The sequence below is a fragment of the Ostrinia nubilalis genome, chromosome 7 (genome assembly GCF_963855985.1).
Source record: "Ostrinia nubilalis chromosome 7, ilOstNubi1.1, whole genome shotgun sequence".
Classification (NCBI taxonomy): domain Eukaryota; kingdom Metazoa; phylum Arthropoda; class Insecta; order Lepidoptera; family Crambidae; genus Ostrinia; species Ostrinia nubilalis.
In genome coordinates, this window is record NC_087094.1 from 9,755,103 (window position 1) to 9,769,381 (window position 14,279).

The following is a 14,279-nucleotide window of genomic DNA, read 5'->3' on the forward strand; positions in this document are numbered from 1 at the left end:
TTTTGGTTTTTAAATGAAAAACGTATAACTTGACTTAAATATGTTAAAAAATTTGTTAGAAAAAAAATTGTTAGATATGTTAAAAAATTAGTTTTAATTTAATATGACATTTGTCGATATGTCCCAACACTAACATTTTTGTAACTCGAGATAACCTTGTAGAGACGTCGTTAATACTCTAGCTTGATTTTTATAATTTCGAATTACTACTTATTGGTGTAATTTAACGCTGCATTTACACGAAATTAACATTTTTATTGGAAGCACTGTCGTCGAAAATATTGTTTGTAGGTCAGACGTGAATTATTTCTTGTCCGCCAATATTTAGCTCTCATTGATCGCTACTACAAAGTTATGTCGTTACTTTTGATGGCAGCTGTCATTCTAATCAAGCTATATTGGATAGACTATAATGGGATAGAAAAATAAACAAGCAAAACCTTATTCGTTAGCAAACGTCATATTTATTTAAATGTTAGCAGCACTGTTTCTTGCACTGTTATGTTGGCAGGTTTGACTCTTACAGTACCTAGTGCAAGCGAAAACCGACATTAAGGTGACGAACCTTTTCATTCTGCGACTGTACATTAGGTACTCTACATTTCGTTGAATAATAATCAAAATTGACATACCTTAACACATCTGAGTAAACAAATACTGCTTAACACTAACATAACTACATATCATCACACCGTAATAATTATTATACTTATAAGAATATTTTACAGACTGCAAATATTCCTAAACACTTAACATTAACTTCATTTTAAAAACGCCATTAAATGACGAGGGAATTCATAAAAGAAACCTAGTCAATAGTAAGATTCTTGAAGGACCCGTCGATACTCGGGAAGAATGTGCTAATCGTATGAGGGCCGGTCGGCCTTTTCGACTCGTCGACTCTTTTCAGAGACTCTTCTTGGAAGAACTGTGTGTTGGCTTTGAGTTTATTCCATATTTCATCTAAAAATACCAATTTGCATACAATTAGCATGTTTTTGTTTAGGTATAGTGAATCATTAGTTAACCATTTTTTTGTAATTAGTGACAACTTCAGCCATCATTTATGAATCATACTGTTTCTTTAATCTCTTAAAGTAACCTGTATTAGTTATTTATTATTGTATATGCTCACCTCGCAATGTTTTTACGTCTTTATAATCTCCTCCCCCTTCCCTTGGTAGCGCAGATCGAGGCATATGCTGTTCCAGAGTGTCAGAACCAACCGCATGGACCTTCAGGCGGTCCAGCATTTTCTCAGTCAAGACCGGTTTTACCATGGAAAGCATTTTGTCCACGAACTTCGGCGCGTTAATGAAGTGAAACTCCTTAAGACGAATGAACATTGCTTCCTGAAATATACATTTAGGTGGTATTTAAAAGTCTCACGTAAAATGCATTTTGGAAGCTCTATTTCTGTCATTTAAGAAAGTTTAACTGTAATTTGACCCGTATCAGAAGAAAATAGAAAGTTCAAAGTTAAGATTCGACTTCCTTCCAGTGTAAAGTGGATTGTCTGATGGTTTACTAAGTTTCAGTCTTGAGCTCTATAATTTTTTAGGTATTTGACTTCGAGTTCAAAATTTGATATCATCAGGAAGGTTAACTTTTACCTACCTGTAGGTAATAAAAAAACTGCTGCGCTACGGCCACGTCGATTGCCGATATATGACTAAGAGTCACTCTGTCCATATCCACTATCACTGCTATCTCCGGTAGTGTCCCTTCCTCATATTGCCACAGATCCATTAGCATTACAAAAGTCCTAAATAAAAGTGTATGTTATTCCGAATACTTTATTTGTAGTTACTCAGGTATGTAAGTATTTCAATTCTACATTATATTAATACTTATTCAAATAACTTCTATAGATAAGCAGTCAAACGACGTTATCTGAAATATTAGGTTAGTAACTCGTAATTATCAATTTAAGAGGTTTTTACGAGTAAATAACAATCATTTTTACCTGACAGCGTCTTTGTAGACGAAATTTTTTATATCTGGGTCCAATAAATAACAATAGATAGCTCGGTATCCTTTCAAAGACGGTTTAATTAAAGGGGTGATTAACCTGAAATGGAGAGTAAAAACTGTGTTACAAAATAAATTAATTTTCCATGAAATAAGTTAATAAATCGTATTCCACAGCAAAATTTTCACTTACCATGTGTTTAGAGCCCTTTCTACAGAGTTATCTACATTTCTATTAGAATAAAAACTTAACAAGGTCCTAAGAGTATAATTGAGGTCAATCACCCGCTTTGTGGACTCAATATCGCCTTCACAATAGTTGTATGCAAATATTATATCTAAGTCTGCAATGAGATTAGTATTTTGATAATTAAATATTAGCTTAGGTATCATAAAATTACTGAGATCCAGGTATCCAAGTATACATACATATATTATTATTATACTTCCAATAAAATGTTGCACTGGTTTAATAACAACAAGAGTATGAGAATTATTATTTCTTACCTGTAATATACATATGCGGTAGATGTGACTGTGTGGTCAACCATTCTCGAATCTTTTGAACATCACCTTTGAGACCCGGCACGTTCTCATATTCCTTTTCAACGGGAAATGCCGCCACTGACATATCAGTAAGAACTCTACATGCGCTCGCTCGCAGAGTGTTTACACGAATGCAGTAATCATAGTGATGCGAGCGTCTCGTGCCTTTAAATTAGCGCAAGGTCATCGAGCACGCCTTGAATAGCAGAAACGTTAAACACTCGATTGATCGTGCTACTGGTATCGACAGGCTATTCGGCTACTAACTGTTCGCTCCGGACGAACGAACCGCTCTAAGTGATAAATTGTATAGGCGTTGTAGCGGGCAGCTTTATTGCCAATGATGAAATATTATAGTTCAATCTAAACCAACTGTATGCCGTTGTTTTTTTAAATAAATTTTTGCACCATTGCAGCTTTGTGATAATTTATAGCGGGTTTTAGAACGACAGATTTACGTTATCCGTTTTGTTTTAGTGCCGAGTATATTTTTTGTATTTCGCTCTTGTAATCGCTGTAGATACCAACTTATCAATCAATTAGAAGCTTCTGAATAACTAATGCCTCCAACTCAAAATGTGTTTAAGTAACTAATCTGTTTTATTATTTAGAAAATATAAATTAAGATCTATTGGTAATGAAATGTTCATATCGGTCTCTTTAAATTTAAAATCATAATTTTGTACTAATAATGGCGTAATACCAAATACGAAGTAGATACTGCTTGCTCGCCCTTGCCCGAGTTTCCAGGACATCGAGCGAGTGTGAGCCCGTGAGCGGCTCATTGGCCGAGCAGGCACACGCTTCAGCAAGCGTTTTCAAAGCCGCGCGCTCAGCCGTGACTGAAGATATTTTAGATAATAAAATACTTATAATCAAAGACTACCATGTACCACTAGACAGACTGTAATACCACAGGTAATACTGGTAATACTTATCAAACTTGTGATTGCTAGAACCTCATAATATTTCATTGCGAGCGAGCGATAGTACCTACCTACCTAACAGATGTGACGCGAGCGGGGGCCATGAACATGGTACTCGACGAACTAAATGGGACTAATATTATTGTTATTCTGTGCTAATATTAAAACGTAGGCCTAATTTTGTTTACGTGATTCGAAGTTTTATAATACCTAATATCCTTAATTGTCGTTAATTTAAGCTCTGAAGATGAATGAAATGTCCATGTACACGTACACACTCAAATAAAGGTCACAAGAACTGTACCTACCTTAATTTTTAGCCTTGTAGCATAATACCATGGATAAGTACTATCACTTAGAAAAACCTTCATATTACATCAAAGATAAAATATTAATGTCGGTGACAATTAAAAGAAGACATCACACTTCAGGCAATGTGACAGTGGCATTATTTATATTTTCGTCATTTTTTAAACGTTTTATTTTCTAGTAATTTATTTTGGAAGACACCTTTATTTACTTATATTAATATCTTGCTTTTTATAATCATTTTGGGAAAATGTTTGGAATCGATGACGAGGAAGAAGACTTGGGGGGTCTCTACGAGGATGGACATTGGGTGTGGGACGAAAATAAAAAGCAACTTGAATTTAGAAGGTACCTGCTTATGGTACCTGCCTATACAAAGAATAATAGATCTGTTACATTGCTACAGTTAATCCGAAATAACCTAATGTTTTAATAATAATTTCCCTAATAAGCTAGGGAAGCAAAGTATACGAATATAAGGTTAAGCATATTATTTTCCTTTTTCTTCTTATTAATTACAGTGATGAAGCTGTCCCGGAGGACGATTTTGCTCCAACAACACCTGCGATCTTTGGCCCTATAGAATTCAAAGATGATATAGACATAATGGAACAGGTAAATGAAATTATTATCAAAAGTATCAAATAACTAACAGGTATCCAACATTTCGTTAATTCACGAATACGCATGATATTCTTGGTAAATTCGTTTTCAGCAAAGATTCCGAAAACGTTTCCAAAGACGGCCAGAGGGAGAAGATGATGTAATAATGCTACAGGTAATGCCTTACATCTATTACAACATTATTTAAATAGTTAACGGATATCCCATACCTAACAAATTGCTTTACATTTTAGGATATAAAAGACTTGGTGCTGTATACAGCTCCTAACTCTATAATAACTCCAACTGTAGTAAATATTATGCATCTCTCGACAACGGACCGATTCATCAGAGCCTTAATCTTCTATTTTCAATACTATTCACAGGTAATATTATTTTATTGTATTAAAAATCTACGACATGAGACATAGCGATGATTCATATAACCAACCTACCTATTTTTATTTTTGATCTATCTATTTTTATGTATTGAGAGAAATTGTAGCTCTGATTTGTTTGTGATGTTTCGGATAGGTCATTGTTTGGAGTGATAATTATAAATAAGAGATTATTATTAGATTGCAATTTGTATTTGTATTATTAGATTGCTGATGAAATGGCAAAGCGGGTATTGGAACTTGAGACGAAAGTCAGAACTAACAAAAGCTATGAGGTGGAACTGGAATTAAGGGACAACTTGGAGGACTTGCGATTACTCGTTGCTAAAGAATACTGCACTATGGTCTTAGGTATAAGCAAATATCTAAATTAAAATTCGACATAAACTACTACATATCTTAAATTCTGTGCACTGGATCGTGTCAACCATGGTGTGTGTAGAGTCCTTTACCCTAAGATGTTATAAATAATTTTAGGTGGAGCGGACTACAAAAAATTTCATCACATGGGCCCAAACAAAAAAATGCGATCATTGTCAAAGAAGGACGCATTGATTTTTGAATCTATATTGCGTATTTGTATGCAAATAACGTGGTTGGCTCTTGGACGGCAATCATTTAATCAAATAGGTAAGATTTTTTTTACCTTACCTCTTAAAACCTAATAGAAAGTAATTAACCTTTTATTTTTTTTACTACAGAGCTAGAAACAAATAGAATGTTCAAGTCGCAAATATTCAATATGACCGAACATAAACTGAAGACTAATTACATAGCTAAAATGTCCTCCTACGAGCGTTTTGTATTGCTCGGACACTGCGTGAATGAAAAGCAAAAACTGAATATGCTGTCACCTTTAATGAACGAGACTCTTTGTCATCGGCCAATCGATTTCAGAATTTTGGGTCTTGGAACAATAAAAATACCAACGTAAGTTAAAATAAAACGACTTTAAAATGATTACAATCAATACGTACGCTTACCAGAGGATTTTGTAATTTTATAGAGCCGCGTGATTTCTGGACGCTTAATAAAAATATTTAGGCACGTCTTGTTTTTTTTCCGTGCAGGTTAACTTTTCGACTTCGCTACATAGATGAAAGACTATCGATGGATGAGCGGCTATTTGAGAAGAACGGGATATCCCTGGGTATTCTGGGAATGCCGAGATCTCGGTTCGACACCATGCTGAGAGAAATAAAAATGGCCACTACTAGTTCCACTTCGTCTGCCAGCATACGTGGGAAGTAAGTACATAATATCTTTACAGGAAAAAATATGATCGTTTACATAACTAAAATGTATCAGCTCTACTATAAGTATTATTGGTTCTTAATAATAATCACTAACTGAAAGTTCAGTGAACTATTGCCTACTTTAACCTACTTTTTACCCTGTGGATATGGATGTCTAGTAAGTAGTCATGGTAGAAGAAAACGTTTTTCGAAATGACAAACCGAAGTCTACTTGTCCAATGCCTGTTTTCACCATCAATTCCTAATTCTTAAGTGACCCCTATGGTAACACATTCACAGGGCCGCCGCAAGCGGGCGTGCAAGGCGTGCACCGCACGCGGGCGGCACGCCCAGGGGGGCGGCAAATCGGGCGCTCAGAGCTTCCGAGAAGAGAAGCTCAGGGCGCTCAGAACAGCTGGGATCACGCAGCTGTTCCCGTCTGACGGAGGAGATGGTGTGTGCAATGCAGGCGGGGGCACCCCCACACTATCAGCCGCTGACCATCATCGTGGAGGGGAATCAGAAAGCGATCATATTGTCCCCTCCTCTGACCCCTCCGCCGCCGACGGAGTGAGGGCGCGTTTGGTTCGTCCTCGTGCTCTCGCTCCGAGGACTCATTTTGCAACATGACGTTTTCGCAGAAGGAGGCTATGGCCGCCCAGGCCTCATTACTGTCCAGCATTGCTTTGACTATGCTAGCCAGCACGAGGTCCCAGCCCAGCGCCTCGAGCCCACGCCGCACACACTGCGAGGGTATCGTGCGCCTCGTCCTCCGAGCCACGCGGCGGACCACCTCTCTTCTCGAGCGGGCCTCTCGACTTCTGTCGAGGATGTCAACCCATATGGGAGCCCCGTAAAGCGCAATGCTTTTTAAAATGCTGGCGTAAAGGAGCCGCCATTTGGCTCTCAAACCCCCCCACGATAAAGCATCCGCGGCCTTAAGCAGGCGCTATGACAGTATGGCAAAATGAGGGTCAAACTCACACCAAATATCCACTATCAGGCCCAGACAATTGCTCAGAGTCCCGATTACGGTAACTTTTAACGTTTCCAATCCAGACACGCTTCTCGATTCTGCGATACGATTGGTCGTTCAACAGCGTAGATACGTCAGCTGTTTTGACCAATCGTATCGCAGAATCGGTGAAGCGTGTCTGGATTGTAGACGTTAAAAGTTACCGTAATCGGGGCTCTGAACCTTAACTTCTATCCTGACTCCATCCACGGTAAAATAATATAAACACTCCAGTCTCCAGATGCGCTTGGCAATTTAAGTGCTGGCAGTGGTCGCCAAATTGGCCGCGTCCATACAATCCCTCCCTCAGGCTGTGACGAGTGTCACCTGCATAGCTGATAACATCTACGCCCGGGAGGAGAGCGCTGCTTTGTACCCAGTCATATCCGATGTTGAGTTAGCTGGACGGCCTTCCTTGCGCAGCAGGCATAGTTGTCCGGCCTAGGCAGGCAAAGAGGGGCCCCCTTCACAGCTGAGTTGACACTGCGGGAATCGATCATGGATGGTAGAGCGAAAGAGGCAAACTGGTTCGGGAAGAGCGCTCGCAAAACCTTGTCTAGCAGAGCCTGCTCTTTAGTCAGTGGAGGACCAATAGGCTGTAGTTGGTTTCTAGCATAAAATCTCCCACAGTTAGTATCGTCGTCCAAACTTGCGAGCATTTCTGCCCTCGCTCGGTCTTCGGCGGATCCGATTTCATAAAGGCAAGCCATATGACGGGTCTCGTGAACGTCTACGCCAGCTACGAGTGAACGCAGCTCAGCTAGTTCAGCCGACCACCAGTAGACAGCACGACAAGGTGTGCGGTAGCGTGATCGAGGCATGTTAACATCACACACCTCAATTAACGATTTTCTTAATTGGATGGCCGCCATATCGCCGTCCGTGACTATCGCATACGAATGCAGCCTCCTTGGCCATCTCCCGATCAAAGCGGGTAAGCGCCCATCTGGGTAAGGGAGAGGAAATTGAGCGGGTCGCTCCCGCACCCTTCATTGCTCCAGTGCGGTTAGAGCGGGAGTAGCACACGAAACGTCCACCACTAACCCTCCCTGCTATCGCACACTCGTGTGCACCGTCCCTCTACCCAAGAGGGATGGGGAGGCTACTACAATGATTTTTGTGCAAATGAAAATTTTCTACCTTGTATAACTTTTTATCTACGCGACGTACAGAATAAATAAAAATACTTAAAGAATTTAAATTTTATCGTCTTTATACTTCTCAAAGATATTTTTCTCATAATATAGTCAACTATTGAAGCGTTAAATGTAAAAAATAATTAATGTTCGGCCCTTTAACTCAAGATGGTGGAACGCTCTGACCTCTCGAGTTCGAAAACATACTTTTTTCATAACTAGCCCATACATAAAAATATACTTAATACAAATTAAAACATTTTACTTTCCACCTTTTGCAGGAAAAAATACCTATTGATTGGACTATTAAGTTTAAGAAAATATGTCATAGCATGAAAAATGAGAAAACATCAATTAAATTAGCCTTTTTTTTTTGACAAAACTCAGTAAGTAGGTAGTCGTAGGGCGGCATAATCGGTTTTGCACGCGGGCGACGAAACAGCTAGCGGCGGGCCTGCACATTCACATAACACACGCTTTAACGCTTAAAAATTAGGGATTGATTGTGAGCCAGGCATATACAAAATAAGAAGGTCCCTAACACAATTTAATAAAGCTTACTGTTTTCAGATCGGTGTCACGAACCTCGCGCGTTAGTATGAAAAAGAGCACAATGATTGAACTGAAGCTTTACGGTGACATAGATTTGCCTAGCAAGAATTATGACAGGTAAGTCACGAATTCGGTAGAAAAAAATATTAAACTTCTGTACCATCCCATCACAGTAAAAGCTGCAGTTCTCTGTACATCACTCCTCTGCATTACTCAATTCTGAGGTGATATCGAAAAACTGAACTGACTAAACGTAAAAGTAAGCATGATGCACAAATATCGGCTCGTTTGACAATAGGTACTTCACAAGTTAACAGAAATTATTGATCAAACAAGATCTCTTTTCAGAGAGTGGTTCCCGAATGAGTTCCCAATGGAGACGATCAAGCCTACGAGATGCAACCCGGTGCAGCGCTTGCGCTGGATGGCGCGAGCGGCGCGGCTTGCCGGCAAACACTTCTCGGTTGTGAGGAGATACAGGAATATACGGTTGAATATGGTATAGGGATACCAATACATGAGATGTATCTTTAATATCGAAAAATATAACAGTTCCATTTACAACGTGTTTTGTAAAGGCTTTTTAATCTAGTTAATTGATAAACACATGACAGTAAAGCTTAAAATCATAATTACGTAGGGAACACAATTTTCAGGAAAACATGAAACTATTAGTTAGATATCAATGATTGTTTATACAAGAAAATAATTGTACTACTTAGTGTATTATTCCACTCTCATAACCATTAAAACATTCCTGAAAAATGACAGAATAGGAGCATCAAATTATACCATACCTACCTACATTAATAAACCTTTCCGCGTGTAGCAGTGATTGGCGTCTGGATGTACTCGCCTCAATTATCCTGTCAAAAGTGGATCGAAGTAATGTATTCTGGAACTTGATAACTGGGGTTTCAGTACTACGAATATAATAAATTATTATCCATTAGGTCAATGAGAACTTTACTCACTACCCTCACGGCTTCAACCAAGAAATGGGTTATTTTTAAACAGTTCGAAGAAAACGAGGACGTAATTATCTCTATTTATTAAAATCTAGTAAAATTAAAATTAGTATAACTTGTAACAAAATAAATATAAAACTAAGAAACGCATAACATAAATAAGATAATAAGCAAACACTACACAATCATAAATCAAAGGGTAAAATTCACAATTCTGTAAAATCAATCCTACTGATTGATGAAAACAATTGAAATAGCAAAATGAATATTAAACCTGGATTTTCTTCAACGCCCATGAGGATGGAGTAGCTTCATAAGCCTGGTCTGCCATCTGCGACGCTGCATCTCACTGCAGGGCCGAATCTCCTCGGGCTCATCAGGGAACGAAGAAGGAAAAAGTATCCTACACAAACATAAGTATTTTTTGTTACAGCGGTCAGCTGAATAAATTTTTATATCTATCCTTATCTTAAAAGCCTGCAATTTATTTCAGTGGCAAACTTACAATAGCAATATACATAACTATAAGCGACTCGCATTAAAGAGGGAGAATATTCTTTGATACGCATCTGTTATTACTTTTATTTGTCATTGCTGAGGCGGTTAATGGAGTGAATGTCAATTTATTACATAAGTTTTAATAGCTAAGCAAAACAGTGAGGATTATTCTTAAGTAATTTGAATAGTAACGAAAATGTTAACTGTCCGTTAATTAAAATTAAAGAGGGTTGGTGAATAATGTAACCACTTACCCTCGGGTTTCCTTTCTTGGTAACACCACATCAGGATATAGCTTCTGGGCTGCAATTGTACTTTTCCTCATCGAACCAGTACTTTTGGAACTGTACCCGCTTGCTGAAGACCTAATTAAAACACATTTAATATGAAATTTTTGAATTTTGATTACATTACAACAACATTCTTTGATGTAAATAAGTTATACTCTAATTCAATATTATGGCATTGAATCACGATCATAATATTATAGAGGCACTATTCTCTCAACTCACATAGAAGCTTTTGACTTTCCTTCCCCAGCAGTCGGCAAAGGTTTCAGCATAGTATCGAAAGCGGTGCGCGGCATGCCCAGTATGCCCACGGTTACCCCCAGCTCTAGCAACTTTTCTTCAGGTCCAGCCACTGCTTGAAGCATGTAGTGAAGACGAGGCGACATCCTGTAAACATTTTTTATTATTCAATCTATAGAAGCAATTGTAGAAGCAAAAGTTACTCACTGATCATCATTATTAGCATGGCATGATCTCACGCTTATTTCATTGAGCTCCTCCAACCATCTTCCTGAGATTATTGATCCATCGAGCAGGTGGCCGTCCTATGCTACATTTACCGATTTTTTTACTTACTGATGCGTCTTTATAACTCCAAGGCCCATCATGCGATAGTCGATCTCTCTGTGACAGAAAACCTCGTTCATTAGAGGAGATCGTGTGTTCAACTTCTTGTCGTGGCGAAGGCAGTGACCCAGTAATACTGCACGCTCTTCCTTCGACATCTTACTGATGTATCCCGTCTGTAGGTTGTGCTCCACAGCGTTGAATATCTCCGACTTGAATATACGATTCAATTCCAACTCTAAACGACACAATAAATTAAAACTGAGATATGTGAAAAGCCAAAATTTGCGTTAGACTATGTAGAGCACGTCTCAAAACATGTTTTCCCATGACATAAACCTGACAATGTGACAACATTGAACTTTTAAGCCAAAGCACAGTGTTTACCTATTTGATTGAAGGACTTGCGCCCTAATGCGAGCCAAACAATCTGAACACACATTCGGAGCAAAGTTTCGAACAGCCTCGCGTCTTTGTCTGACAAAGATCGCCGCTTCTTCTGAGGTCCCATGTGGTGGAACTTCCTAGTATCGCTGCCACCTGAAAGGTATTTTCATATTTGAAAGTACTGTATGTGAAACCTAAACACACATTTTGTTCGCCTAAATTGACATTTGAATGGTCACGTTCTATTTTTGCGAGTTTTATTGGAAAAATACCACTTACGAGAGTGAAAAAATTATAACTTCTTAACACGAGAAACTATTTACTGAAAAGGGACTAAAATGAAATTACCAACTCAACTATAGCGTCTACTTAGTACCTATTTGCAGGACTCACCAATAAGCATCGTGCAGTATTCTTTCGCCACCAAAAGTCGTAAATCAGCTAAATTATCCCGATATTCATTTTCAAGTATCTCGCAGTCGGGGGTCCGCACCTTTGTCTCCAATTCTATTATACGATTCGCCATCTCGTCCGCTATCTAAATGAACAAATTAAAAACACGTCTGTCTGTAACGTCTGTCGTTAGGAAGAATTTATGTATTAGGTTCACCAACAGATAAATCTATATTTATACAAAAAAAGCTCCTCAATGAAATACGAATACGGAAATTAGACATTTTGTGGTAGGTTGATGAGGAAATAACGAGGAAATAGAGCGGTCCTAGCACCTTCGTAATAAGTAGCTGTAAAAGGACTTTTAAGTCTACTTTTTCAAAATCATTGTAAAAATCCAGACCCTTCATGCAAAAGTGTTTTCAAAGACAAGAAAATGCAATATTTGCACATTTATACGAGCTTTTATGTATTAATTTAGTTAATCCCATGCCATATATTAGTATTATTGTAGAAAGTCCTGTTAATAATATGCTGAAACTTTCTTCTAGGTAGTAAGTAGTACCAGTACTAAGTAAACTCTACCTGCAAATAGTACTCCGTATACAATATCAGCGCTCTTATAAATCGTTCGGTTGTTGGAAGGTGTAGCATATTTATGAGCATCGGGCTCATTATGTGCACGGGGGCCGTGTATAATGCAATATCTTTCACGTCCTGGAAATCATAACACGTAAGTATTCTACTGTTCTTATATCACTTGTGACTATAAATAACAATAGCTAAAGTAGGTGTACGATCTACGGCTACGAACTAACATTAATGTTTCTTATAATTGGAAATTGAATCATAATAGCACTATAAACAGTGCATACTCATTTAAAAGCCAGCACTAATTTAAACTACGACGAGTAGGACGACTAAGTAACAAGTGTTGACAAAAATATTTATTGATGAAACATAGCGCCTGTCCTGCCCCCAGGAATAGTGCTAAAGCCTGGCAGAATGGCTTCGCTGCCAGCCTTCTTGTCACCAGTTGCTATCTATTTTTTAATCACATATTACCCACGCTTTTACTTATTTACCTGGCAAGTAATAACTTCAGCTTGTCCAGCCTTGACTTTTCTTTGGTAACGCCGTCGAAAGCGGATCTATAAGATGGAAGCAATAACAAACATGCATTTACATACATTACCTATCTTTTAATGACAAAAGTATTATTATTATTGTACCTGTTCTATCAAATCTACATCGTCTCTAAACTCAACAGTCCCAGTGGGTGCCTTTGCTAATATTTGTATTGCTTCAACTGGTTTCGGGGGCAAATCACTGTAAAAAACAGGCTTGACAAATATCAATACAAGTAGATGCCTGCGACATTTTTATTATTACCTTTAGCCTAGAGCGCAGACTACTGACTTTTAGTTGGCCGATTGGGCCCTAATTTGTATGAAGAATCGTCCGATACCAAATCGGTGTAATGTGCGCACTTTCCTCAGAATACAGAACGAACATGGAACGAACTGTTTGTTCTGTATTCTGGGGCACTTTCATATATCTCCATACTGATCAATAGCCCGACCCAACTATCGGCCAACTAAAATTCGATGGTCTGCGCCTAGGCTTAATGATAATTCAATCAAATCTGTTTATGTCGTTGTGTGAAAGGTATTTACTAGCAAATACAACATAAAACTTTTTACAGGAACCAACCTAACGAAAACCAAACCTCTGGCGGACTCGTCCCACGCCCAATGCCCATCCTCATACAAACCACCGAAGCCTCCTTCGTCTTCATCGTCTGCCATTTATGAAATTGAAATTAAGCAGCAAAATATTATATTATTCTGTCTAATGGCTTCAATGGTGCGAATTTATTATAATTATAATTATCTTGTAATATCAATTCATACGAGATTCGGACAATGACATTCAGTCAATTATCCATCCATAGATAAAACGGCACACTTTAAACTTTAAACCTTCAATCTTCAATAAAGTATTATAATAAGGTAAGTATAGCCCGACCAGGAACATAGAAACCCTCGCCATGTTGCGGAAAACTAATGGTACTAATTTCTTTTAGTGGCAACAGTAACTGAAAACTTCATTGACATGTCACCTTGCATGTCAGTCTATTGCTGTCAAAGTGTAAACAAACTTTATTTTAAATGTGCGCAATTGATTTTGTGAATTAAATTGCTAAAATCTTTTTATAGTCATGAAAGAAAAGTAGTTCACAATGTGTTAAAGTATTTGTCGAAGAGAAATACTAAGGGTTCGGACAATATTTTCATTGAATAATGTTTCCGACAAAGGTTGTCAAATTGACTGACATGTTTATCGCATAGTACAGTCCACTATGAAAATAAGCTGTGGTTTGTTTCAACTACCTATTTTAAAAAAAATTGTCACTTTCTAAGTGTTGAATTTTATGGAATTGGGAAAGAAGTACCGAGTTTGAAGCGTTCATAAGCAAACATTG

The 14,279-nt window shown here is 38.1% G+C and overlaps 3 protein-coding genes across 3 annotated transcripts; 1 reads left to right on the top strand and 2 right to left on the bottom strand.

Annotated features, from left to right (window-relative positions):
- Positions 1 to 588: 588 nt before the first annotated feature.
- Positions 589 to 2,821, bottom strand: LOC135073609 (alpha-tocopherol transfer protein-like). Its single transcript, XM_063967768.1, has 6 exons — positions 2,479 to 2,821; positions 2,165 to 2,315; positions 1,967 to 2,071; positions 1,618 to 1,765; positions 1,136 to 1,352; positions 589 to 963 (listed from the first exon to the last, which is right to left on the bottom strand). The coding sequence occupies exons 1-6, from the start codon at positions 2,600 to 2,602 to the stop codon at positions 809 to 811; spliced, it is 900 nt and encodes a 299-aa protein (XP_063823838.1). The 5' UTR covers positions 2,603 to 2,821; the 3' UTR covers positions 589 to 808.
- A 1,047-nt stretch (positions 2,822 to 3,868) lies between these two features.
- Positions 3,869 to 9,244, top strand: LOC135073610 (protein phosphatase 1 regulatory subunit 36-like). The gene is made up of 10 exons (XM_063967769.1): positions 3,869 to 4,100; positions 4,274 to 4,367; positions 4,468 to 4,530; positions 4,610 to 4,741; positions 4,960 to 5,104; positions 5,231 to 5,383; positions 5,455 to 5,683; positions 5,824 to 6,000; positions 8,710 to 8,808; positions 9,040 to 9,244. The coding sequence occupies exons 1-10, from the start codon at positions 4,003 to 4,005 to the stop codon at positions 9,194 to 9,196; spliced, it is 1,347 nt and encodes a 448-aa protein (XP_063823839.1). The 5' UTR covers positions 3,869 to 4,002; the 3' UTR covers positions 9,197 to 9,244.
- Positions 9,245 to 9,931: 687 nt separating this feature from the next.
- On the bottom strand, positions 9,932 to 13,711 carry LOC135073611 (protein phosphatase 1 regulatory subunit 36-like). Its single transcript, XM_063967770.1, has 10 exons — positions 13,508 to 13,711; positions 13,027 to 13,123; positions 12,880 to 12,945; positions 12,380 to 12,511; positions 11,795 to 11,939; positions 11,402 to 11,554; positions 11,024 to 11,252; positions 10,670 to 10,834; positions 10,412 to 10,522; positions 9,932 to 10,062 (listed from the first exon to the last, which is right to left on the bottom strand). Exons 1-10 carry the CDS (start codon positions 13,600 to 13,602, stop codon positions 9,945 to 9,947), a joined length of 1,311 nt encoding a protein of 436 aa, XP_063823840.1. The 5' UTR covers positions 13,603 to 13,711; the 3' UTR covers positions 9,932 to 9,944.
- Positions 13,712 to 14,279: the final 568 nt, after the last annotated feature.

What these genes read in the sequence shown, in the direction of transcription:
- LOC135073611 (XM_063967770.1), bottom strand. Translation starts at nt 13,602, where the DNA reads ATGGCAGACGATGAAGACGAAGGAGGCTTCGGTGGTTTGTATGAGGAT. An exon ending in GGAAAGTCAAAAGCTTCTAT is followed by an intron (nt 10,523 to 10,669) that starts GTGAGTTGAGAG and finishes TGTTTTAATTAG; the next exon opens with GTCTTCAGCAAGCGGGTACA. An exon ending in CCAAGAAAGGAAACCCGAGG is followed by an intron (nt 10,063 to 10,411) that starts GTAAGTGGTTAC and finishes ATGTTTGTGTAG; the next exon opens with GATACTTTTTCCTTCTTCGT.
- LOC135073609 (XM_063967768.1), bottom strand. Translation starts at nt 2,602, where the DNA reads ATGTCAGTGGCGGCATTTCCCGTTGAAAAGGAATATGAGAACGTGCCG. An exon ending in ACCGCATATGTATATTACAG is followed by an intron (nt 2,316 to 2,478) that starts GTAAGAAATAAT and finishes ATCTCATTGCAG; the next exon opens with ACTTAGATATAATATTTGCA. An exon ending in AGTTTTTTTATTACCTACAG is followed by an intron (nt 1,353 to 1,617) that starts GTAGGTAAAAGT and finishes TGTATATTTCAG; the next exon opens with GAAGCAATGTTCATTCGTCT.
- LOC135073610 (XM_063967769.1), top strand. Translation starts at nt 4,003, where the DNA reads ATGTTTGGAATCGATGACGAGGAAGAAGACTTGGGGGGTCTCTACGAG. An exon ending in ATTTTCAATACTATTCACAG is followed by an intron (nt 4,742 to 4,959) that starts GTAATATTATTT and finishes TTGTATTATTAG; the next exon opens with ATTGCTGATGAAATGGCAAA. An exon ending in CCTAGCAAGAATTATGACAG is followed by an intron (nt 8,809 to 9,039) that starts GTAAGTCACGAA and finishes ATCTCTTTTCAG; the next exon opens with AGAGTGGTTCCCGAATGAGT.